We start from the raw sequence: 27,125 nt of genomic DNA, 5'->3' as shown, positions 1-27,125 counted from the left end.
CTTAATATGTCAAACGTCGCTATCTCGAATTTTTCGTTATCTCGAACTACATCGAATTCCCCTTGAAACTACTATTACATTAAATAGTGTTTTGCTCTCGATAGCTCGATATAAAATGAATCGTTTTTCGTTATCTCGAATAAATTGCTTCATAAAAGCCGGTTATCAACTACTATAATTTCTGATGATAAATGGGATTTTGTAGCTGATCATCTTAATTTAGACGACAGAAGTTTTTCACATCATGTGGAAATGGACAACAAGTAATATTAAGGAAACTTTAATGACAGATTTTTAAAAGAAAAATAATATATTCAGTCATTTCAATTATTTCAGTATTTTAAGTATTCAAACTATGTATTTTAGGCATTCGTATTATTTATTATTCATATACATTTTCATATTCATATTGTATTTCATTTATTTTAAATTTTTTAATTAAACTCGATATCTCGAAGTTTTTGATATCTCGAACATTTTTCTAATCCCCTTGAGATTCAGCATCACGAGAGTTTGCTGTATTATAAAATCAGTCGCATATTTTTGTTAGTTTTGTTATGGTTTTACGATCGTACCATAGTTAGAACTACTTAAAGTTTTTGACTTTAGTCTTGCACTTTTTTCATGTGGCACTACATCATTTGACTCGTTTAAGTATTCATATTCATTTCTTCGCTTCATATACAGCCATCTAAACATAAAAACAAAAACCTTAACAGACATAATAATATTATTTTAATCTACCAATGTACTTATTAAATATTATAGAAGTACTAAGATAGTATAAATATTAAAGATCTGTCCACATTGAATATTAAAATCAGAAAATGTTGAGAAAATTAAACTAAGCATTTTAAGTTTGGTATGAATATAAAATTGTTTCTACTTGTACGAGTCAAGAAAATATATTATACTCTATAAATTTAATGCTGCATGATTTATCAATTAAAAGAAAAAACAATGAATTTATTTCAATAAGATATTTTTTGGTTTTTTAGCAAACAGAACTTTAAAATTTTAAAATTTTAACTAATTTAGATAAATAATTATATTAATTACAGGAACAAAGCAATAGATGGGGCGCTGAATATGAAAGTGATCATATAAAAAGCACCGGGTAGAATATTAATTGTGGCTTCATATAAACCGTTGTACATAAGACCAAACACCAATGAAACCATGATTTCTGCAATGCCAAATATAGCTGCTATTTGACCTTAAATAAAACAAATATATTAATTATAATTTTAATTAAATCTAAAAACTTTAATTTTTGATTCAACAATTTAATAAATGTTTATAGTTTAGAAAATATGTTGTATTATACTTTTTAATAATCTCACCATAAGAACTAAAATATGATACACAGGAAACTTTTATTATAATCATATGTTAGTTAAAATTGAAAAATATTTTTCTATACAAAATATGTTATTAAGTACCTATATTATTATCTAATTAATTAAGATAGGTACTTAGTTTTAATTTTAAATTCTGATCTGAGCGATGAATGTATGGATTTTACAATGAAGTGTGTTTTTAAATTTTAAATTTTTTATTTTTTGTGTCTGTCATCACCGTTTGGGGCAGTAAAACTGCTTCGATTTTCTTCAATGGTATCTTCAACTGTTTACGAACATTACAATTTTCAATTTTTTTAAATTTTTTTTTCCTATAAATATCAAGAAAATTTTATTTGTTGGGACAAAAAGCGCCAAAATCTAATACAAGGCCCCTGTTTTTTTTTTTATAGCAGTTGAAAAATATTAAAAATACATAGGCACAATTTTTTATAAGAATTTTAAGTTCAATTTTTGACAACATTGATCAAATTTAAAATTTAAAAATAATTTTGTAGTTAAAAATGTATAACATGTTAAACAGCTTAAAGGATTGAAAACTTACAAAAAGGTTTCATGTAAGTAGGTTATTCTGTAACCAAAAAGCCTCAAAAATATAAAAACACAGTTTTTTATAGTTATTTTGTGTTCAACTTACCGAATACCGTACTAATAATAACTAATAAGTAATAAAAATATAAATATAGTAATATAGTAATATAAATATAGTATAAGATAGCCACATTAACACCGTTACCGCTCAGAATCGTTTTTCGTATACAATGATATTATATCATTGAATTATAATTTAATACCATCTATTATACAGTGACCCACTTGTAGTACTCTGTACAGCAGAGCGACATCCACTTACCCACCTTTATTTTGTTTAATGTTTTAACGAAACAATTTTTTTAAGTTGATCAAATAAAAATTAAATAATTTCTTGCAATAAGAATAATAGTTCTAAAAAAAAATCTAAGTATAAGTACTTATAAGAATTGTTTGAAGTGGACCAATAAAAATGGGGGGGGGGGGGGGGGGGGTAATACCGTTAATGCCTATAACTGCGTTTTCATAAGCTCAAATGCAGCTGTCATCGTATCGTGCTAATATCTATCAGCTACCTATATTAGTTATTAGTGATCAGTGGTGGTTCCTGATTACCTATTACATTATTATTTTATTTTTTTTTATTGGTAATAAAGGCTTCAACAGCTAGGTCATTAGCCTGTAGTTGTTGTTACATTATTATTAATGGATATATAGTTAGATAATAGACTATTGACTATGATTACATAGTAATGAGATAAGTGGTTTTTACAGAATTTATTACATTATTGTAGATGTGAAATAATATCTTTAGCGTGTAAGTGACGTTTTTGTCTACTGACTTCTTGTGTCCAACATTAAAATTGTAAATATTTTTAAATATTTTTTTAAAAATCATTTATTGAACATCATAACAGTAAACATTTAGTTTTTCAAAATCTAAGAGGGATGGATAATTTTAAACAAAATAAAAGGGGAGGATGGAAAATGCTTAAACGTATTATAGAAGTGGTGTAATGTAACCCCCCCTCCGTATTTTTTCCCCACTTCGATCACTAAATATAATCAATGTTAAGTTATTAGGTCTTACTGAGTTCAGTGTTTGGTACTAGTTTTGTCATCAGTGATTTGGTAGATATATTTTCTGCACCGATTAAAATGTTCACAAGAGGTCCTGTACACAAATGAGCATATTAAATAGGTAATGAAAAAATAACTCTGTTAACTATAGTTTCACTACTTACCTATATAGAAAAGGGATTCGTTGTAAGCGAAGGTGTAAAATAATGCACCCAGTGTTTGGCTAATCGATGACAACATTCCAATTATTTCATCAGAAATTTTCAATTGCTTACTAAGGACAAATGTAGTGAATAGAAGACCTTAAATAAAATAAATTCGTTAATATCGTCTAAAAAACATTTAAATTATTAGGATTTATAAACTATTTTTTAAACAAACCGATTATGTTCATTACTAATTCATAAGATGCAAATACACTGTATTTTACTTCGTTCCAATTGAATTGAACACGAGTATACAAATAACATACCGTATGATAACCTATACAAGTATACAAATAAGTAATTAATAAATATTATATCAATAATAAAATTCATTGTTAAATTTTTTCAATGACTTATATATTATGAGGTTAGTAGGTAAATGTTGGTAACGTACTAATGTATAACTAATAACTATTATTAAAACATTTCTTATAAATGTTTTAATCATAGCTTATTTTGAGTTTAGCGAGGTAATTGGCTTTATAATATAATATCGATAGCGGTGCATTTGATTCACTATGTTTTGAATTATCTGTAACTTTGATTTCTATATATACTTACATGTAAATAACACATATTAGATATTTGTTAAAAAGTTTGATTTTCATAATTAAATTTACATTTAAGTATGTCAGCGACTTTAGGTTTTGAATAGAAAAATGAAAGCAATATAAGCAAGTATTTGTTTTAAGCTGACTAAATTCACTCAAAATCAATAATTTAGTACAAGGATTTATCACACTCACGAATCATACGTGCTACTTTTGAATAGTAACAATACGATTGAATAATATATTGTAATATTGTATTTTCGTTATTTTTTTATATCGATACAGTAAAACTGATAAATGATAATATTAACTGCTAGATATATTTCGAATTTTGAATAAATTCCATTTTAAATTTTAGAACTGTGCCAGAATCGTTATAAAAGTAATGCGGGATAAAAAAAAAAATCACAATTTTAAAACTGTTAACTATTTAAAAACTAGTTACCTATTCTATATTATAGAAAACAATAACTTCTTCGTTTAGTTCAAAATGTAAAAGGTGGACAAATGTGTACCACTCTGCTGTACATCAGTTGTCGAGTGTGTCATCGTAATGGATGCAAGGGCGTAGCCAAGTAGCCAAGGAGCGGCAATCGAACCTAACCTGACCCGTCCATAGCTAACGATTATATTAGTGTTTAACGAAATTATGTAAAGTTAAAGTAAACATTTAAAAATATATTTGGTTGCCCTCTACCCTCGTAAAAAAATTATTTTACTTTTCAATAAACTTTATTTTTTGTGAAAAGCAAGAAAACTTTTGGGAAATTGTTTATTAAAATGTCTAATGTTAGCTATGAATAGAAAATTTTTTGGGAATTTCTAACTGAAAATAGTTTGCAAATGTTCACGATTTTGATGATATTTGTCGAAATTTGAATATAAAATATAAATAATAATCATGTTTATGTATCTTCAATAATTTTGAACTGCTATAACTGCTAACAACAACTTTTGAGGAACCTTGCATTAAATTTTCAAACTTTTTTACCAAGTGAAAAAGTTTTGATCGACAATAATTTAAAAAAAACTTATACAATTTCCCCTTGGCTATAAATAGGTAAAAAAGAGTCAACATTTGTATGTATGGACAATGTTAATACAGATATTTGGTGAACATTTCAAGTGTCTATGGTTATTAGTTTTTGAGTTAGATACACCAAAAAAATAAAATTTATTTTGTCAAAAATTGGTTTGTTTGTTGTTTTTCAGGACGCTTTTAAAAACTACTGGACACTTCTAACTTTGACCTCCCGAATGCACCAACTAGTTTCACTTTTCTATCAAAAAAGATGTTGATGTCAAAAGCATTTTTACTACCTACCCCAAATGTTGATGGCAGACAGACAAAAAAATCCATCATTGTAAAACCAATTCACTCATTGCTATTATGCTCAGAATCTAATATTACTATTCAAATATATTGTTTTATCCCGTCTCAAATATACTAACCAGCATTTATACCAGCACTTGCCATGAATATAATTAGTAAAATTATAATTCTAATCCTTTGTTTGTTCGGACGTTTCTTAAAAGTAGTATTGAACGACTGGGTTATTTGTTTGAAGTCTAAAAATTCTGATATGGTCGTACGATATGATTTATTTTTTTTCACCTCCGTAACTGGCGTCACATCTTTGACAAACAATAATCCATACGACAGACCTATTAAAATCAACATGGACGATATACCATATGCTCCGTAGAATCCTAACTTATTATATATTATGCCGGACATTGACGTTCCGAGAGCCATAGATACAGCCATAACAGCATTCAATGCCCCAATTCTAAATGTTCGTTGTCCCACCTAAAATAAATATAAACATCAAAGTATGTTCACAATTATAACAATTATAGATTACAATTATAACAATAAGTAGGTATCTTATTTTTTCTATACACCGACCTAGCTTATATATTTGTAAGTGACAGTTGCTTATAAGTTATAATAAATATAAATGTATATTAAAAATTATATATATAATATGTAATATTTATATTTTAATTGTATTGTTACACAAATTTTCTGTCTTTTGAGTTATACGCTTATAGCTATATTTACAGTTCATCGTCATTCTTCAATACATTGGTAACATCTCTTTCAATATTTGAAATGGCCAAATTTTAGAAATTGTCTTGCATAATACTTGTTATTAACCAATTTTTGGTCTCATTAAAAAATTGAAGGAAATAATTTTTATTTTTTATCACTATTATTCAATTTATATTTGGGGAACTATGAAAATATTAATTGTGTGGTTTATCATATTGTATTCTATACAAATCGATTATCGATAGGACTATTAGGTGAGACATAACAAGTCCCGGTTATACATTTTGCAGAACCGGTGATGAACGTTCACGAACAATTATTTATCTATAATGGTAAAATGGTATGATATATGGTAATAGGAATGTCTATATTTTTTTATGTTTTTAGTTATAGGTATTTAATTTTATCTATAACTCTTATCGAAACTTAATCTTTACCACTTTCGTTATTAGTTATTACATTTCGGTAGGTGCTTATCGCACTTATCTATAACCAAAATAAGTATTAACTAATAACGCAATCGAAACCAAGTTTATAATCATTAATGTTATTATTGAGCCAAGTTTAAATTCGAATAAAATTAAATCAACATTTTTTCAGACTTGGGCGAGTTTTGTCGAGACAATAAACTATAAAGGTTCACTATGCCAGTGTGCCACCATGGACAGTTGATTTGATATACCAGTTTCAAATTTGATGTAAGTCGTTTAGTCGTTAGTTGTATAATATATAGTTATTTTGTATCACTAAAAAAAAAAATGGGTCGTGTAAACACTAATTTAAGGAAGAGGCGTGAGATTTTTAAAAATTTACTAGGGGGCGTAGAATGAAAAAAGGTCGGGAACCACTGGGTTAAGCTATGATTTATTCATAAATTATCAATTAGGCCGCGGGTTCACAGTTACGTCGTCTGTCGTACCCTGTCCAAAAGTTGATCTCGGCCCAATATCTCGTATAATATAATAATATTATCTCGGTAGATCATCATGGTTGTTGAACGATATACCATGATTACAACGGCCAATCAGAATAAGATAAAAGGTACGAGTCACGGCGACGACGTAGCAGAAATTATTTTGTACGTTTCAACATTTATATATCACGTACCTACTTCCACTATGGATTCAAATAAAAAACATTTTAACTACGCATATATTGATAACTTTCATTGGACATTTTAAGGGCTTTTAGTCAGTACAAGTACCATAAATCTTTAATAATATTAAAACGTGGGGTACTGACCGAAGTGGCGTCACCGATGTAACTGTAGGCGGTCATGGTCATAAGGGTCTGGCCACCGGTCAGGGCCAGCGGTATCGTCTCGGCGACTCCGGCCGCCTCCATGGGCAGCTGATAGAAGTAGTAGACACACAGCAGTTGGCCCGCGTTCCGGGCTAGTTCGCCGTAGAGCGGCAACAGCATGCATGGAACGCGCTTCCGGGTCCGGTCGCTCCAAGCGCCCACCAACAGCATGAGCACGCACGGCAGAATGTTCTGCGCGCACGTCTGCCACATCATCATGCCGGTGACCAGCTTCTGGACGGCCACCTCGTCGGCCGGATAGCCGCCCGCAGCCTTCGTCACCAGCGCCTCGCACGTCTCGTCGGGCAGCTGGAGGTTCACGCGGCATGCCTTCTGCATGTTCAGGTTGGACACAGTGAGCGTGACCATCGTGAACGCCGTCATATAGCACGCGACCACCGGCTCGACGGTGACGCCACTCCAGAACCGCCGCCACACCGACACCGCGGCCGTCGCGACCGGCTGGTGGTGGCTCATGCTCACTGACGTGGATCGAATTGGACGGCGCGTAAAATGTGTAATCTATATACATATTATGTTATATACATATTCTATATACCTAATATAATAACAATGATCTATTTAAGTTCGTCGGAGGCGGTGCGTTTTTAGTACAAAAACATGTCTAACAGGAAAACCCCTCACAATAGTCGGATTTCGTTCATTTCGTTCATTTCATTTCGTTTATTTGAAAGAAGAGAGCAATTTTCGGGTCGTGTCAAAGCCCGATTTTAACAGCTATAATTATAGAAGCTAAAATATGCATTTCAATGGTAATGCACAATATTTGTTATTTTTCAAACGTATATTTTTACCACTATTTAAAGTAAAATGAAAATTTGACTATTTTACAGGGCGTGAGGGTTTTAGCTGTAAAGTTATTTTCGTTGATATAATACACCGTATATCAACCCACCTAAATATGTATCGAGCTGTTGATTAGTGGAAAAGTATTATAATTAAGGTGGTAGCTAAAACATAAAATTTGATTTTCAAATTTTATAGGATTTCGTAAAATTGAAAAAACCGGCACCGACACCATTAATATTATAAAGAGGTAATATATTTTTGTATGGGTTAGAGGGTCATCTCCATAACTACTGAAACTATAAAGAGGCAACATTTGTTTATAATATGTAGGGGGTAATCTCTGTAACTACTGAACCGATTCTAAAACTACCGATTCGTATTCGTTTTAAGATATGATTTTTTTATTCGAGGTCATAAAGGGACGATTTGATGCATATTTTTACCTCACCTGCCCGAGTAACCAACGGCCGCCATTTATGATTTATAAACCAAAAAAATATTAATTTCTAGTATTAGGTAGGTAAATTAAATTATAATTTGTAAGATGTAACCAATGGCAACCATTTGTAAAAAACAAAATTTTTCCAATTTGTCTTTCTGTAAAAATCTTAACAAGACAATTACGAACATAAAAAAAGAGCCAAATTGGTCCAACAGTTTTCAAACGATTATCAACGAACCGTATTTAATTTTAAGGAAAGTTTCAGAGATTAGTCTTAGATGAGTTAGATGTATCAGAAAAATTTAGAAAATAGTTTGAACTACGTTCAAAAATAAACTAAGTGTTATATCCAATCCACTGTAGGTTCATTACTCATCTCAGAGGAATCAGTTCACAAAGCGAGGTAATTAGATGCCACCATTATCCAGCGAAATGAGGTACACTAAAACAGAGATACACTCATAGGTAAGTAGTTTGAGATTAAGGGGGGTGGAGGAGGTTAGTCCAACTACCTAGTCCCCCAATACTTGCGACTATGGACAGTGGCGTGGCGAACATCTTTCAAACCCTAAGCAAATTATTTATATATTGACCCACCCACTACCACCCCACCCCAAACTATATATAATTTTCTATATGCTAATTTTGAATTTTTGTTATAGGAAGTTATCAATAATTTATTATAAATAATACTATAATAATTAATTATACATAAGATAGTAATAGTATAATTAAAAATATCAATTAACTCTGATGACTTTTGAAGCAGTCTTTTATGCAGTTAACAAAAGCTTTGCTTATATGTAAGTGTATTATTAAAAAATAGATTTTATGATGCATTATTTATAATTAAAATTCATTACATAAAAAATAATATAGGTATATAGTAATATAATTTTTTATTTACAGTATCACATAAATATAAATTTATTTATTTAAATAAAAGATCTCTTTCTAGCAGTTGAGAAAATTTACCTATTCTATCTAATGCTTCTTCTAAATTAGTTGAAATATCTTTTTCGCAAGATAAAAGCATTAGTGATTCTGTTTTGGCCGATGGTTGTTCTTAATCTATTCTTTATTATCTTTACCTGAGCCAAGGGGTACCCACCCCTCTGAAAAATTTCTAGGGCTAAGCAATTGCATCAGGTAAACGTCGTTCACCACGCCACTGACTATGGATACACCAATATAGTGCTGTATTTTATGTTCATTCATAATAAAAAATTCTGGCTGACTGTTCATAGATAATAAACGTACAGCCAAAACGATAATAGGAATATAATATGGACTTGAAATCTACATAGTGCCATAGTACCCCCCACTTAGGGATGGTTCAGTTTTTTTTCACACAAATATATTTAATCTAATAAAATTATTTAACTGTAAAGTATTGATGGTTCTATTTTAAGGACATATATACGGGCACTGAATTATATTTTCATTTATGGTGAACGACGTATAATTAAATAATAAATTGTTTAGTTTAAATTACACAACGATGAGCAATTGTTACTTGTTAACCTGCAAAGGTGGGCATTAACTTGTTAAAAAGTTAAAGTTAAGTATTTTTGTTTTTAACTTATTAACTTATTCAGTTAAATCTTAATTATTGTAACTTAACTTTTTACAGTTAATTATCATTGTCGTGCAGTTAAGTTATTTTTCTTTTCGTGTCATACGTAATCAACTAGACATACTGATTCGTTGACACTTTTTCGATTTTGGTACCTAATTAATTTTCTAATTATATTTTATAATAATCTAATTTTTTACACAGTGTTAAAAGTCTTGGTAAATGTTTAAGTACAACAAAATAATAGGGCAGTTTATGACTTAAAACTATTGAAACTTGAAAAAAAAATTTTTTTTTTAACTGAGTTAAGTTAATTTAATTTAATTTATTTTCTTTAAACTTAGGTATCTAGTTAAATTTTTTTGTTGTTAACTTTTAACTTAACTGAAGGCAATTTAATTTAATCAACTTAACTTGCCACAATTAATTATTTTCACTAACTTGCCCACCTTTGTTGTTAACATACTCAATGGACGGAACTACGGCAGTCTAAAATCTATCACATATAGGAGTATCTGACGTAGGTTAGGTGCATAACGCCTATAAAGTTATGTTGATTTAATATTATAAGCTAAAAGTTACCTTATTTTAATCGACAATTGCTCGATTTAGATGGCATTAGATTTTGGCAGTGACGGTAAGTTGACAATCACACGTTTCATAAAATATTTAGCGTTGAGAAATACTGTATTTTACGTATTAGTATTTTTTTTTTGGCGCGAAAATTTGTTAAACATAAACCAATTGAATTGTTAAAACGTAAAATAAACAGTTGGCGAGTGGTCCGAACATAGTAGTGAAGCCAACTAGATAATGTTACACTATATCGTATATAATATAGTCTAAATAAAATACATAACTGTATATAAAATATTGTTATATTTAAAATACTAATATGCAGTATAATATGGTGTATAATGGTGTGCTGTGGTTTCCCCCCCCCTCGTTTTTCTTTATCAGCTATATGAATTATTAACTATTAATGAAAACACCAATGCTCACCACGTACAGCCTGCGAACCTTAGAGCACTCCCCTCTCCCCAATCTCCCATTCAACACATCGAACTTTTCGTGTCTTGCTTACCTACGTAGGTATATTTTAATCTTGTCATTGAATACTATAAATGAGTACTGTTCGTTTTGTTTGTTTATTTAATAGTTTAACACCCGGAAGGGGGTATTTGTCAGGGTTTTTATCCAAAGATAGGCAAACTTTATAATAAATAACTGAAAAATATATACATTTCAATATTTAATTATTACGTTAAAAACATGAAAAAAAACCTACGTATAGGTACAATGTAATCAACATTCCGGTTGTTTTGACACATAAAATCACTTAATTAATATTTGGTACCTATCTATTTTTTCATTCTTCCTCACTCAGTGTTACCAGCTGTTTTAAAATGTATTCTCTGTAGTGTTATGAATAATAGAATAGACTTTTATAAGTAGGCAGGTACTTAGCGACTAGCGGGTTATATCATAGCTCACTGACCTTTGTGTTAACTGCGATAATGTGTTTTGTCTAAAATAATAATATATTGCATGAGACATTGAGACCTATAACTTTACTGTTACTTAACTGTATTATTGAATATTACATAAGTACCTAATTAATGTGTATATCTGTGTGTATGTATGTGTGTATGTGTCAATGATTATTGTGGTTTTTTAGCTATAATTGCAGTTTATTCTGTTACTAAGTATCCAATAATGGTTCTGTGTTTCGTTAAATCGACCAGTTAATCACTGTACTAACTATTATCTCTTATCACTTTACATAGTATTCATTTGAGATATCGTGTACAATCTGTCACAGCATTTTTCTTTATTTTACTTTTATTTATTCGTTATTCACGATGAGTGGGGACTAAACAATGAAACAACATGGAAAGGTAATCATATTTTAATATATTAATCGTTAGTATTGTTGTAGTTTAATTTATTTATAATACCTGCACATTTCACATTGATCATTTAATTGATCATTTAAAACAATAATTATATTTATATTATTCATGATCGATTATAGATTATGATTTTATTCGTTGGATAGAGAAATTAGTTATTGTATATAATTATAATTTTACTTTTGTCACAAATCACAATATTATACTATGTTACCAATTTTGAATGGATGAACTATCATAAAAACGTCAATATTGTGAGTAATGTTTTATGGGATCTAGAATCATTGGTCCCCACGAAAAATCGCCGCAGCGAACAATTGGACCACATTATAATTTTATACACAGACAATATTTGTCCCCGGCTTATAAGTTAAATACAAAATAACATTTTTTAAATGTAATAAATTTATATTAATATAATTCAAATAATAATTTTAAAAATAAGTATTAAAATGTTTAATATTAATATATCTACTTGGACTATACAAATTATTTAAAAATTCATCTTCTGAAGAGTTAATAGGTATTAAAACTAATACAAATAGATAACTTGTTTTTTTCTTTATCGCTTTATTCAAAATAATATATTATTATAGCAATAATCATAACATATTTAAATTAGGGTAAAAGCGCTCTTCATCACAAATGAAAAAACAAAAAGACAGAGCTAAACGCCAAAAAATGGTAAATCTCTTAACATAATTCATTGCGTTTAAATATTAACGAAACATTTCAATATAACTAGTATCCATCAATGTAACATAAAATGGAATTAAAATATATAATAATTTAATTTCTAAAGCTTAAGTACCTATAAGCCCCAACGCCAAAGTTAAGAACATATAAAAATGTTGTTTCTGCTCTCCTGAAAAGTAGTACAACTGTCACTTAGCCCCTTTTGTCGGTAAACGGTCACTTTGTATGGTCCATCGTTTAAAATGCATAACGCGGACACTTTGTACTGTCGGGTAAAAATGTACATGGCAGAACGCGGACACTTTGTACTATTATATACATAAGGTATATATTGTAAATATATGTAATATTATATTCTATTTGTGATTTTGAGATATTTCCATACTATACTATACGTCATGTAGGTTTTAATGATTTTTTCAGTATTATATTTTATTTGTCATTTTGACATATCCCTATAATATTATACTATACAATATTATGTATTTTTTATTAAGATTTTTTCAATATTATATTCTATTTGTGATTTTGAGATATTTCAATATTATACTATACATGTAGTTTTAAAAGATTTTTTCAATATTATATTTTATTTGTAATTTTGATATATTTATATTGTACAAATTTTAGTTTACTTAAACATAACTTTTGATAATATAATATAATACAATTAAGATTTATAATCATATTTTTGATTGTTTGATCATTTTGATTATACGAGTATTAATAAACAATATTTTATAACAATTAAGTTTTTATTTTTAAATTTTCTATTTCAATAATTTATATTATATATTATGCTACTTATATTAGGTATATAGCTTATATTTATGATATTTACTTTATGTAAATAATAGTACAAGTGTTCGCGTTCTGCAATGTATCTTTTTACCTGACGTAAATGTCCACGTTTCACACTTTTAATGCTTGGCCGTACAAAGTGACCTAAAACCCCTTTTGTCTTATACCAGTCGAATTATTTCAGTATTTAATTTGATTATAGTAGGTACCTATGACATATTCACACAGACCATTGATAAACCGGACAAATTACGAGGCGTTAACAATATAATATTGTGTTACGGCGTGTTATCTATAGATTATTACACATTTCCCCCTAAGATGTTATGCCCTCCCCCCATAAAGAAAAATGTTGGCTGGTAAATTTGCCCCTCTAAATATTCCACTTCCAGGGCCCTGGCAGGGTGGCGGGATTCTGAGTACCTACTATCTACTACACTTCTACTTCAAGGAATACTTTTTAGAGTAGGTTACCAACACTTTTTGTCGAAAATGTGAACATATATGGCTAGGTAGTTATAACTGCACCTATTTAATCGACACAATCAACCGTAAAGTACTGTTCAGTGATCATATAGATAATATATGAAGTGGATGGATCACTCTTTTTTGATCAGCTTAAAAAAATTAATTTCTCATATTATTCCTCGAGTTACACACGGTTTCTTATTGAGGGTTATTCATTATTATATAATGTATTAATGTAGGTATATAATATATTATGTTCTTTAAATAATACTGTAGAGTATTGGCCTTCTTAATTTAAATAACTAAAGCTACGATAGCCCCAGTTTTTCAATTTTTCGCCACCAACTTTGCGCTAAGTGAAATCTGCAGCTACACCTAAATGACCTAACCTAACCATCAAAATGCTGCGTGTTGTTACTGCTGACTCAACTCGAGTAGTATAAAATTATTGCGTGGACCTAAATTGTGTTTAATTGAAGTGAACTAATATCTCGGGATCAAACTTCAGTTTATCCTTTATTTAACACAGAATGTTTTCTAATCATATTTTATTAATTGCACGTGTTAATTACAAGCTCCGAAGTACTAAAAAAATATAGGTATATAGCCATATTGTTTTAAATCATCAAGTTAGTTTCATCTAGTAACACAAAAATGATTGCGATATAGGAAGTGATCAACTTCAAAGATGATTCCTAGAATCATCATGAAAAAAATTACAATACTAATAAATATCATTAAATCGATATTAAAATATTACCCAATTATATCTATCACATTTGTGATAGTAATAACTTGTGCAATGATATAGAATTTAAAACTTTATCTAGAGCCTCGTGCATATTATTTTGGATTAACAATTGATAAGCATAATATGAGATGGAATTTGCATGTGAATATAATCTAGTAATACGTCTTCGTATTTTGAGTTTTAGCTTTTATAAGTTACACAAAATTGTACCGATGCAAGTAATTCGTCCAGACGTACAGTATACTTAGCAACATACCAAGCAACATGGACTGTTATTTATATATATATATTTTTTTTTTTTTTTTGGGGGGGGGGGTCTATTAGTTATTGCACTGAAACTACTATTAATACATCAAAGAAAAATAGTTTGTGTATGTTTAAAGGCTCGACTTATATAAATTTTAAATCATTTAATGTAGGTTCTACCATTGGACTCGTTATTCATAAAATTTCCATCTTATGAGTTATGAGTAAATAAAATAATTTGAATAACTGAATAAATATAAATTAATTGGTAAATAAAAGAAAAACTATAGCTTATGATACTAAAATAATTTATTTCTAAAAATCTTTCGGTCAAAGTTGTTGACAAAAAAAAAAACATTATCTATTCTGTAAAAATTCTAATACCAAACGTCAGTTATCAAATGGTTAATTATTTATATAGATTAAGTGTGGGTCGATTGATGATTATTCCATATTCAATTTTATTTTAATTGTTTATATATCTATATCTAATTATAATATGTAAAAATGTAAAATTATCAATATATTATGAAACAGTTAATTTTCTTCCTTAAACACAAGCTAGGTAGAAAATTTCAATCATAAATTATTTAGATATTTAATTATTTGTATTTTACTTTAAATTAAATAACGTTCAATTGAGAAGGTATACAATTAAGAAGCACTATAGAGCTCTATCTGACTTAATATCTACGTCATCCAAATGTACTGGTATGTACTTGTATATTATCTCTCAAATAATAAACGATAACAGAGGCTATCAGGCCATTAGATTGTCTTGTGAATTAAAAATATCAATAATATCCTATATATATATATATTGCTAAATAAAATAATAATTTAAGTTCTGATTATTTAATATTTGGGACTTGGGTAAAAAACCATCAAATATTAGGTATATTATTTTTTTTTTCTATATGAACTATGAACTAAAATTGAAAGGGTTAAATTGCAAAATAATTATTTGGTGGGCATTTTAAGTAGCTACCAGTTTCGCTTATCTCGAATAATATAAAAAGAATAAATACTGGGACATCGCTTTTATAATTAAAAAGATGGATTAGTGGATGTCGCTCTGCTGTACAGTAGCTTACAAGTGGGTCACTGTATAATAGATGGTATTAAATTTGAACTCAATGATATAATATCATTGTATACGAAAAACGATTCTGAGCGGTGACGGTTTATCTGTGTGGATATTTTATATTATATTTATTATGTTATTACCTATTATTAATACGGTAGCCGGTAAGTTGAATTAATATTATAAAATTACAACAAAATAACTAAAATCGTTATTCTTGGTCATTTAAGAGGACGTGATACCGACATTCGTTGTCTCCGTCTTACAAAGGTACAACAGAATAACCTACTTAAGTGTAACCTTGTTGAAACGTTTCAATCCTCAGCTATAAAAGTTGAACATTGTATTAGATTTTGACACTTTTTGGCCCAACAAACAACATTTTATTGATATTTATAGAAAAAAAAAAATTTAAAAATTTAAATTTAAAAATATCCGTTAACAGCTCAAAACAAATCAATAAAATAAGAAAATCGCTACATGAGAAATCGAATGAATATCCAATGTTGTAAGAATTTAAACTTCCAAACAATTTAATTTAGCCATGCGAATTTATTAAAATATTGTAAATTATTTTACACTTAGCAATTCATATAAGTTTCATAATTTTATTTTCATAACTAACATTAGACATTTTAATAGAAGATTCTCCACAAATTCTTCTAAAAAGTTTAACGGAGTGTTACGCTATTTACTGCCAGAAGATATTTTAATTTTTAGATTCTGAGCGAAGCGATGAATGTATTGATTCTACAACGATGTGTGTTTTTTTTTTTATTTTTTTTTTATTTTTGTGTCTGTCATCACCTTTTAGGACAGTAAAAGTGCTTGGATTTTCTTCAATAGTAACTTTTCTGAGAGGAAAGTGAATCTAGTTGGTACTTTGGGGGGTCAAAAGTAAAAATTTCCCAGTAGTTTTCACAAGCGACGTGAAAAACAAAAGAAAAATTAAGGAAAAACAGGAATTTTTACGCAAAATCTGTTTTCGAGAAAATCGATTTTGGTTTTTGGTGTAACTCTAAAACAAATGACCGTAGGGACATGACATTTTGACTGAATGTTTATATTAGCATTTTCTATACACCATAAAATTTACAAAATATTTTGACTCTTTTTGAGCTGTTTACGGCCATTGTCAGTTTTCAATTTTTTTAGTTTTTTTTTCTATAAATATCAATAAAATTTTATCTGTTGAGTAAAAAAGCTTGAAAATTTAATAGAAGGCTCCTAGGTTATTGTTTCAAATGCAGATCAAAAAAATTAAAAATCCTTAGTCACAGTTTTTAATTATAAGCATTTAAAGTTCAAATTTTGACAAAATACGGAAAAATCACGAAAAATAGCAAATTATTTTGATGAGAATTCATAAAAATTTTTCTTTTTAAATCTAAGATTTGAAAATGTAATATAAGATTACTCATAAGTTTGTCTACCTTTATCAAAAAAAAAATGTCTAGAAGAAACTTAAATTAAATTTTTATGAGCGTCTGAAATTTATATTTTTACAACATTTGATATTTACTCGATTTCTCATGTAACAATTTTCTTATTTTATTGTAATTAAAAAACGAATGACTGTAGATACTTGAAAATTTCACTGAATGTTTATATTAGCATTTTCTATACACCATAAAATGTTGAAAATATTTTGACTCTTTTTGAGCTGTTTACGGACATTGTCAGTTTTCAATTTTTTTAGTTTTTTTTCTATAAATATCAATAAATTTTTATTTGTTGGGTAAAAAATCGTGAAAATTTAATATAAGGCTCCTGATATATCGTTCTAATAGCAGTTGAAAAATATTAAAAATACATAGGCACAATTTTTTTTTATAAGCATTTAAAATTCAAATTTTGACAACATTTATCAAATTTATAATTTATTAATTATTTTGTAGTTAAAAATTAATAAATTTTTAACTTTTATGGCTAAGGATTGAAAATTTAAAACAAGGCTCCACGTAAATAGGTTATATATAAATTACTTTATTCACAATAATATCATTAAATATATTTGGTAAAATCATAGGCTGACTGACCGTTTTCGCTCAGAATCGTTTTTCTTATACAATGATATTATATCATTGAATTCAAATTTAACACCATCCATTACAGTGACCCACTTGTAACCTACCGTACAGCAAAGCGACATCCACTTATCCACCTTTTTAATTATTAAATTAGATTAGGGGGACGGAGTGGCCGAGCGGACTAAGGCGTCGGCTGCGATGCAGCCGACCCGGGTTCAAACCTCGGTTCACGGGCGGCATTTTACTTCGGGCAAGTCACGGTGTCCAGAGAACAAGTGCCGCTATCCCCCACCCCGGGCACGGCAGATACCTACGGGTGCCCACTCGAAAATCTGCCAAAGCTACACACACGTGTTTATCAACCAACAGTATCCTCCCCTACAAAACGAACAAACAGCTAATGGCCATAGTTGCCGGGCTCAAATGATCAATAAAAAAAAAAAAATAAATAAATTAGGTTATTAATACAAGGATTATTTACATTAGGACACAACACACAATGTCTCCGCTTAGAATCGTTTTTTGTATGCAATGATTTGTCATTGAATTCTAATAATTAATTTAAATAACATCCATTAAAATTACATCCTCGACAACTTATGTACAACAGAGGCACAGAGTGGTACCTACTTGTCTACCTTTTTTTTATTGCTATTTTAAGTTGGACGAAATTAGATATTTAAACAAATAATAATAGCGATCTCAGCTATTTTGTTGTAATTTCAAAATATTATTATAATATATAGGATGACTGAGAGCCCGTTTCCGCTCAGAATCATTTTTTATATACAATGATATTATCAAGATATTATACAATTCAATTCAAATTTAACACCATCCATTCCAATGACCCACTTCTAATCTAACTTGTACAGCAGAGGAGTAAATGATTTTTTTTTCTAATTAATCTTTTTAACCACTTTGAATGATCAAGTGAAATTATGTTTATAATCACAACTTTAATACTTTACTTTGAAGTGGGATTCATTAACCGCAATACTAATTGACTAGTTTCTTCAATAAAACCGCCTATAATATTATGTATTATATAGATATCGGAGTAAAAATTCTCGATTAATAGATGATGCTCGTTAGTTGTTTTTTATCAAGAATATTTTAATTGTAACATATATATATAGAAATAGATAGTATTATTCATAATAATAACAAACTACTAATTCACATTCTCGGTGTATTAATATCACAGACTACTGACTAATAATATATTATTGGTTTTTGATTAATATACAGTATTACCTTGGCCTAAGTTACATTATACCAATAATTAATAGTGATTTCTTAATTCTTATCATCTAAATTCCACACTAATTTTCAGTTTTCATGTTATAATATTATAGAATTATGTCATATTTAATATTACTTACTACCTGTTAAATACATAAACGCTACAATCACCCATGAATTTAAAATCTTAGTGGTCAGTGGCCTTCAAAACCTAAATTAAAGTGGATCATTCATTGATGATTAGGGCATGCAACTGCAAAATGAATACCCTTCACTCCCCGTGTTTCTACTAATAGTTGTCTTAAAAATAAAAAAAAAAAAAACAATATTAATAAAATCTAAATATCGTATTAATATTGCTTGAATTGAACAAGAAAACCGAACAACATAATTTTGCTATCAAGTACGAAACTTTATTATTTATCTTCATAACTATACAACATTTTACCATTTTATTTTTAATAAAAACAAGTAAAATATATTTTTCGTCGATGCTTCCACGTTTATGATTTTCATCATATTCGACTTTTAGTGATGATCAATCCAACTGAAAATTGCCTTGTGGTTTTCATTACATCAAGCTTCAAAGTTTGGTATTCTCGATTTCAACTGATTTATCATCGATTTTCTGAGATAGTTTGCTATCTTTGTACATCCAGCTATTTCGGAAATCAAATAAAATATTACTATGAACTCTTTAACTATATTGATAATAAATGTTGTTCATTATATTACAATTATGTATTTTTCTCTACCAAATACATTTTTTCTTCGTCATTTATTTTTTTTTTTTGGGGGGGGGAGTTGGAGATATAATTTTGTTAGAAATTATAGCCTATAACTCATACTCATAGATTAGTTAAGCATTCAAAATTAGAAGAATGTCAAGTATTATTTTAAATAAACTCATTTCACTCGCTTTATAACAATTTATTAGCTTATATTATACGAAAATATCATAAGTTATAATATACCGAAAATTGGAATTAGAAAATCTAAGTTGAGATTTAACCATGTGATTTAGCCATACAAACCGCTTACATTTATGACGATTACTTACTAGTATATTATGGTCGCCGGTATGGCTAAAGTTGATCCTATTAAACTGTACGCTCCGGGTAACGTATCCACTGTATTTTTGTAGATCACAGTATATAGCGGGCCGAACACGGCCGGGACAAGCGAATCGACGATGCTGTAAATAGCCATAACTTGTCCTATAAATTATAATATATTAAATTATAGTTAAAAATAGTATGTACGTTTTTAAATGAATAGAAAAAAAAATAAATGATCAAAACACTAAACTTCTTACCTAATTCATCGGGTTTGACTATTTTTGCCATAATTGATCTCGATGTTATGAAAATTGTGCCTCCCATAATGTCTACTAACGGTCCTGCAATCAAAATTCATTTTACATTAAGCACATTTTTTCATACCACATTACCATTATGGCACTGTACTAGCAAATGTTATTTAATCATTTAAATTCGGTTTGGTTCTCATCGGATGACAGCAGATGAGTGTCGTATTATTTGAAAGAAATAATACATCATCTCTTCGTAAAACGATTATGAGTAAAGATAATTTAATTAAATTGCTCATTGTATGTATAGTACTATAGTATACTGTATACATATCAGTATGCATAGGCATCGGAATAGTTGCCATTCATCATTGAATTTAAATTTAAATTTAATTTACATGTTTTCATAAATATAAGGTACACACCCAAATAGTATACCCATTCTTCCGTCGCTAAAGCGTAACATATTCCGGCAACAATTTTTCCTGCACATGCCACCACTCCAATTAAGCTGTCGTCGATTTTAAGGACATGGCTAAATAAGCCGATGCAAATTGATGAACCTAAAATATAATGACATTTCTGTTTTTATAAAAAGGTCTATTTATACATTCAAATATTCAATATTATGTGATAATTAAGACGGGTAGATATACAGTATATTATTTTTAATAATAGTTGCTTTTAATAGACTCGCATAGATTAAATCAAGCATTTAAATAATGATGTAGGTATAAATTATAGTTTTTCACAGTAGCCATCTACATTCTAATTATTCAATACTTAAATACATACTTTTTTGTAATATATTTTAAATATTTATTTCATACGCATTCAAAAAATGTATAGCTCGTGGTTATAAATTAAATCACTTAAAAGTCTAAATTAAAAAAAAATATTTATATTGTTTTTTGTATTTACATCCGTGGGTGGACAGTACTTGAAATACAATTGTGTCTTGGATTTATTTTAGTAATTATAGTAGTTTTGATTGCAAAATAATCGAAGTGATTACTAAATACTTTTCATTTTTCACACAACCTAATCATTAATAAAGAAACTGTTTATTCGTTTCAAACACAAGTTTGTGTTCTTCAGCCCGGGTCGGATGAACGTTTTCAATGACTGGCTTATTCATTCTCAGACTAGGTCAACACCTTACGACCATGAATTCAAAATAATAGGCTTTTTTGAAAGGCAATCGTCAATTTATTCAAATCTCTCAAATTTTTAATTGTATTAATAATTAGCTGTAAATATGTAGCCTGTTGTACATTTAAATAACAAACAATAAATTTAACAATGTATCTTATTTTCTTATTTTATTTACACAACAATCAAAGTAAACTAAACTAGTGAACTACAGAAATAGCAATTATTTTATTTTTCACTTATCTTTATTGGTACTATGCGCATAATAAAGCTACCAAATAGATTAATAGAAGTATTAAAATATGAAAAATATAAGTTTAGAGCTAGATGTTTGCAATTTTCACTTATTTTATATAACTCCAAGCTTTATAATATTACGTAGCAAATTGTATTCTTACATAACATTTTTTTCAGTTGTATTTAGTATTTTATCTAAAAAATCTGGGTTTTTTAATTACCTACTACACAAGTGACCATAGAGAAAGTAGAAAACACACTAAAATCAACTTCGTTCCATTTGAATCGGGCACGTGTATTCAAATACGATACGGAAAGATCACCTGTAAAATAATTTTGCAATTTTAGTCTCATTATAATAATAAATATTAAGTTTATTATTGGCATGTACTAATATGATAGGTATTCATATTAAGAGGACGCTACACCTAAAGCGAAACGAATAGAACGGCCGAGAGAACGCGCTGTTAAGTGTTTTCACGATGCGCAAGCACGCGGCGTTTAAGCCACGCCCAATACTCGTTGTCGGCGACCGGCGGACGATTGTGCTCATTCGGGAGCGATGTTTATTATTTCCTCAACCTTCGACTGTGTCTGATCGCGTAAATATAAAATGTAAACACCTTATATTATGACGCGTTTCCGCCGTAATATTCGCGCATACCTTCTCGGCGACTCAGCTTATAATTATTGCATTATTAGATGCTTACTCCATACAAAATATAAACAATACAGTAAATAATATCTACTTTATAACAGTATCCTAAACTAATATTACCTACCTAAATATCTAAATAGGTATTAGTTTTTAGTAATTTAATTATTGAATATATGATTTTACGTTATACTGCTACTACATAGGTAGGTATACGTTTTAAATTACAGTTTTTGGGTACTTCTTAAAGATGATACAGTAGCCCGTATCAAAGCTATCTATTATTATTTTTAAGATTCTACCTTTCTCTACAAAGATACGATTACCGTTGGTACTATATATGCTATTGAGTTATTAAATATTCAAATTAAATTAAATAAAAAATACAGTATTGCCTATTGGTAATCATTTGTCAATTATAATGTTAACACTATTATATCATACATGAAACTAATATAGGTATATTTTTATTTTTTATTAATTTGGTGTTTAATGTGGTCACTGGTCAGGCTCTCTAATATCACTTTTCAAAAATCGTTTTCCATATAGTGGATCGACAATTTCTGGCAGTAAACATTCTAAATAAAATCTGAAATGGTAATATATTTTTAAAAACACGTTTCACATTTATTAAAAATATTATAGAATAACTGATGAGAATAAAGGTCACATTTTTTTAAAATTATTATTAGTTGTGGTCATAATTTTAATAATACGCTCAGGCTCTTTGATATCGGACTTCAACATTCTTATTGGATAAAGTGGTTGAATTATTTCAGGTAGCATACAATCCATATAAAACCTAAAATTATAAACAAATTAAAAATGTACTTACTTAAAATATTATTAAGTTAGGTCAGATAATAAATTACATTTTTAATTTTTCTGCCATATTAGAAGTCCAAAATTCTGGTTCATAATAAATTTTTTCTACCGTAATCCAATTACTGGTATATATTACAAAATAGCATAATTTTCTGCGGGTAATATGCAACTGGCCCATTACTTGATAATAATAAATATTATCTTTTTTAAGTTTTGTACAATTATCTACTATGTTACAATATGGCAACTATAAAGTTTAAAAAAATGAAATTGTAAAACTACAGGCTTAAAGTATACGCAATGATTATAATAATATGTAAACAACATGACTTACTAATTTTTTGTTAATAGCATCTATTGCACTTGAAGTGTCTTTTGCAATATATGGACATTTAATTTCAATAATTGCCGTTTTACCAATCAAGCCATCTATATAATATTAGACCCGATATATTTTAAATTGTATACGTAAATTAAATTATAAAACATAAATAATATAATATAATACCTAATATTCAAATATTTTACCTGGACTTGCTGCTAAGTATGGCTCATCAGGATCCACTATCAAACCACAAATTTGTATTTTTTCGCCAATTATACATTCTGCTTTTTTACGAGCGATAGGCTCCGTATCTCTGCCGTATTGTAAATATTTAGATTGGACATTTCCAGCATAAAGTATATTGTACACGGTGTTTTTACAACTGGTACTAGAACGCATTTTACAAACTTGTCCGAATCTAGAGGCAGTAATTCGTTTTTTGCGTTCATAGTACCACTTCTCACTTTCACTTTGATTTCTAGTATCATCTTCAATTTTTTTAATATCTGCATTCTCTAAGGATGTAAGGAATTCTTTTTTTTTTTTTTCAAAATCTTGTGGTGAATATTGGTTTGTTAGCGGCTCTGCCAAACCATAGTCAGCATCTGGACCGTCAGTACAAATAATTTTAGTTTTTCTAGCTTCTGGGAATAACTGTCTTCTTTTTAATGTGTTGGTTCTTATTCGTTCATAATTTTTTATGAATCTTTTCCCAAATTTTCCTATAAAACAAAATAATTATTTTTAATGTAGATACCTTTTTCAAAATTTTAAAACTTTTTACTACAACACACCTGGACTACAGTTGGAGATCTTTTTGTGTATTTTTCTTAGATACTGTTTAGAGTTAAATGAAACTACGGCTGCTTCTACCCTAGTATTATAGCTTCTTTTACTCGAAAAATTTAATCTTTTACCGGCTATGTGTTTGTTTATTAAAGAATTAAATTGTTCGCACATGTTGTTATTTTTATTTTCTAACAAACTTTCGGAATTTAAAACAAGTCTTGATACATAGTTTTTTATTTCATTCATCATTCCAGAGCTTTCAGCCTCTGGCACTAAGTTTAAATCATTATTTTTCGATCCATTACAAAAATAAGAATCACACTTTAGATGCTGACCAAGTCGATGGTATGGGGCGTTAGCAACATCTCTTTGAATACCTACAAATTAAAAATCATTCAATTTATAATAAATTGTAAAATATTTTCCACAAAATACCTTTTATCTTTTCTAATTTCGTTACTCCAATTATATTTCTCCAATGTATAACTGCTTTTGTGATATCACCTCTAAATCGTAAAATATTCGATAGAATATATTTTCGAACACGAAGTGGGTATTTTGTGTTTCTAGCAATCACTGTAAGTTTGGTGGCATAGTTTCGCATCAAATGATTTCGGCACTCAATTTTTCTTATGTGAAAATTGGGACCGTACGGCTGAATTTCATTTAAGCGTTTAGTCACACTGCTGTCCCCATCACCTATTACGTTTTTAAATGCCACAATTTTTTTATTTTACCAAGTATTTTTTTTTAATTTTTTTACCTATTAAACAATTATACTTTAATCCATGCATTTCCTCGCTTTTCATAAATCCTTCAACCACGCCATCGGCCTCCATACTTGTTGAGGACTTTTTCCAATTGAGGAAGCATTGATGATCAGGTGCGACTTTTTTACTATTTTTCGATTTTTGGCAAATACAACAATATTTATTGCGTATTCCAACGAAAAGCACTTTTTTAGATTTAAAACCAATTATCGTAGCCTAAATGAAATAAATAAGATTTGGTTTAATTATCATTATTACCAAACTATATATACTATATTAGATATATTACCAAAATATGTACTAAAGGTAAAAAAAAATTAAACATACAAACAAAACTACAGTTTTAATTACATATGCAGTATGACTGTATTTCTTTAAAACAAATTTATATATCAATAAGTTATGTTTTAATGATTAATAAAAAATATGCAAACTCTAGCCTACTTACTGCTCCGGATAAGGCGTCGTATTTTGTCCGATAGCTGCGTTTAGACCACTGCCCATCTGCAACAACTGTGATGACTGGTGTGCCATCTACGTCTATATCACCACACTCCAACGCCATTTTTTTTTCTTCCTCACCAGCTTTTTTTATTTCATCCCATGCTGTTGCATGCACAATATCAGCTACGTTTTCTTGTACTTTCGTATAACCACTAATCGATAACGATGGGATTTCAAGAAATGAAAACAATTCAGACAGCTGTGTGTGACCAATACCGATTGCTTGACAGCCGTGAACAGTTGCTTTATTAATTGGGACTTGTACTGTTTTAGGATTTTCTGTATAAAGTTTACTTTTGATGTTACACACTTTACATTTGAATGTTAAAATCGACTGAAATCCTACAAATGTTTCTTTCTGATACTCCATGTCAATAAATGAACAACCGAACCCACCACTGTGTACCTTTTGGATTTGATTGATAAAGTGAAAAATATCAATAATTCTTCGGCCTGTTAAAGGTCTGTGAATTCAAAAAAAAAAAAACAAAAAATAACATAGTTGAATAAATGTTTTACAGTATATTATAAGTTCTAGTAAAAAATTAAAATTAAATTAAATTGCATAACACTAGTTTTTTTGTACACACTTACTCGGCAGTTGTAGTATTTTCCGATGATAAACTATCTTCAGATGCAGTATACATAACACTTAGGTTATGGTCAGAAATATTGTTGTCTCTACAATAATTGTTAATTATATTATACACTATTATTATGCCCATATTAATTTATTTGTAAATACTTATAGTACTTATAAGAAAAATAGTATTAAATCTTTGCTCACTCTAATCGAGAACATGAGGCCTTATATTCAGGAAAAATCAATGTTGCATCTAAATTACTTCATAAAATAACAAAGTTATTCAATATATTCATAATTTAACTTGGTTTTAATATTTACTTTATATCCGATGATAATGTATTCACTACAGACGATACAGACGTTTCATCAAGATTTAAATCGTGTACTAAAACACTGCATTAAAAAAAAATTGATAGATTAAAATATAATCTAAAGAAAATACAAATATGCATACTTATTGTAAACAATTGTTGAGTTATAATTCAAAATCATATTTTCTGCATTAGAAGACGGAATTACATTATTTAATTCATTAATTAAATCTTCATTTCTAAATAAATATAAAATCAAAAAAAAATGTTGAAAAATTATTTCATAACATATATAGTCACTTTTGAATACCATTTTTTGTATATTTTTTTTAACTTTGCATAAATTATTATTTACTCGTAATAACTAATTATTTAGGTACACTATTACACCCAGTCAAGTAATTCAAAAATTGAATACAAACATAAATAGGTAGGTACTTGATTTTAATTTTGCAGTAATAATTAATTATTAATTTTATTTAAATTTTTATAAACAAAAAGTATAAGATGTAT

The 27,125-nt window shown here is 28.7% G+C and overlaps 3 protein-coding genes and 1 long non-coding RNA gene across 7 annotated transcripts in view; 1 reads left to right on the top strand and 3 right to left on the bottom strand.

Moving 5' to 3' along the window:
* Window positions 1–321: 321 nt before the first annotated feature.
* On the bottom strand, window positions 322–10,766 carry LOC132938490 (lysosomal proton-coupled steroid conjugate and bile acid symporter SLC46A3-like). The gene is made up of 8 exons (XM_061005355.1): window positions 10,498–10,766; window positions 7,028–7,609; window positions 5,182–5,539; window positions 3,354–3,455; window positions 3,137–3,274; window positions 2,983–3,066; window positions 1,060–1,216; window positions 322–691 (listed from the first exon to the last, which is right to left on the bottom strand). The coding sequence occupies exons 2-8, from the start codon at window positions 7,562–7,564 to the stop codon at window positions 556–558; spliced, it is 1,512 nt and encodes a 503-aa protein (XP_060861338.1). The 5' UTR covers window positions 7,565–7,609; window positions 10,498–10,766; the 3' UTR covers window positions 322–555.
* Window positions 10,767–11,647: 881 nt separating this feature from the next.
* LOC132938451 (uncharacterized) overlaps window positions 11,648–27,125 on the top strand; it is a 24,365-nt gene continuing 8,887 nt past the window's right edge. Inside the window, exon 1 of the long non-coding RNA XR_009663917.1 lies at window positions 11,648–11,813. This is a non-coding gene — a long non-coding RNA (uncharacterized LOC132938451). The remainder of the gene's footprint in view (window positions 11,814–27,125) is intronic.
* Window positions 19,541–27,125, bottom strand: part of LOC132938450 (uncharacterized) — a 20,445-nt gene continuing 12,860 nt past the window's right edge. For all 3 annotated transcript variants that reach the window (XM_061005287.1, XM_061005286.1, XM_061005289.1), the window contains 5 exons: window positions 22,069–22,170; window positions 20,884–21,021; window positions 20,465–20,548; window positions 20,210–20,366; window positions 19,541–19,808 (listed from right to left, as the gene is read on the bottom strand). In XM_061005287.1, the coding sequence (XP_060861270.1) occupies window positions 19,733–19,808; window positions 20,210–20,366; window positions 20,465–20,548; window positions 20,884–21,021; window positions 22,069–22,170 (557 nt within the window). In that variant the 3' untranslated portion in view covers window positions 19,541–19,732. The remainder of the gene's footprint in view (window positions 19,809–20,209; window positions 20,367–20,464; window positions 20,549–20,883; window positions 21,022–22,068; window positions 22,171–27,125) is intronic.
* Window positions 22,219–27,125, bottom strand: part of LOC132938449 (uncharacterized) — a 7,630-nt gene continuing 2,723 nt past the window's right edge. Inside the window, exons 2-11 of one of the 2 annotated variants that reach the window (XM_061005285.1) lie at window positions 26,756–26,851; window positions 26,620–26,694; window positions 25,660–26,559; window positions 25,205–25,427; window positions 24,877–25,140; window positions 24,447–24,818; window positions 23,856–24,374; window positions 23,662–23,756; window positions 23,375–23,574; window positions 22,219–23,304 (exon numbers count right to left, since the gene is read on the bottom strand). In XM_061005285.1, the coding sequence (XP_060861268.1) occupies window positions 23,169–23,304; window positions 23,375–23,574; window positions 23,662–23,756; window positions 23,856–24,374; window positions 24,447–24,818; window positions 24,877–25,140; window positions 25,205–25,427; window positions 25,660–26,085 (2,235 nt within the window). In that variant the 5' untranslated portion in view covers window positions 26,086–26,559; window positions 26,620–26,694; window positions 26,756–26,851 and the 3' untranslated portion in view covers window positions 22,219–23,168. Of the gene's footprint in view, window positions 23,305–23,374; window positions 23,575–23,661; window positions 23,757–23,855; window positions 24,375–24,446; window positions 24,819–24,876; window positions 25,141–25,204; window positions 25,428–25,659; window positions 26,695–26,755; window positions 26,852–27,125 lie in introns of both variants that reach the window. The other variant, XM_061005284.1, reaches the window with a different exon arrangement.

Source organism: Metopolophium dirhodum, chromosome 2 (genome assembly GCF_019925205.1).
Source record: "Metopolophium dirhodum isolate CAU chromosome 2, ASM1992520v1, whole genome shotgun sequence".
In the NCBI taxonomy this organism is placed as follows: domain Eukaryota; kingdom Metazoa; phylum Arthropoda; class Insecta; order Hemiptera; family Aphididae; genus Metopolophium; species Metopolophium dirhodum.
This window is presented reverse-complemented; position numbering and strand designations above follow the sequence as displayed.

Bases quoted from the DNA above. Each gene is read 5' to 3' on its own strand.
- LOC132938490 (XM_061005355.1), bottom strand. From the start codon at position 7,564: ATGAGCCACCACCAGCCGGTCGCGACGGCCGCGGTGTCGGTGTGGCGG. The intron at 3,067-3,136 runs GTAAGTAGTGAA...ATTTGTGTACAG, and splicing joins CGAATCCCTTTTCTATATAG to GACCTCTTGTGAACATTTTA. The intron at 692-1,059 runs GTAATTAATATA...TTTTATGTTTAG, and splicing joins CCATCTATTGCTTTGTTCCT to ATGGCTGTATATGAAGCGAA.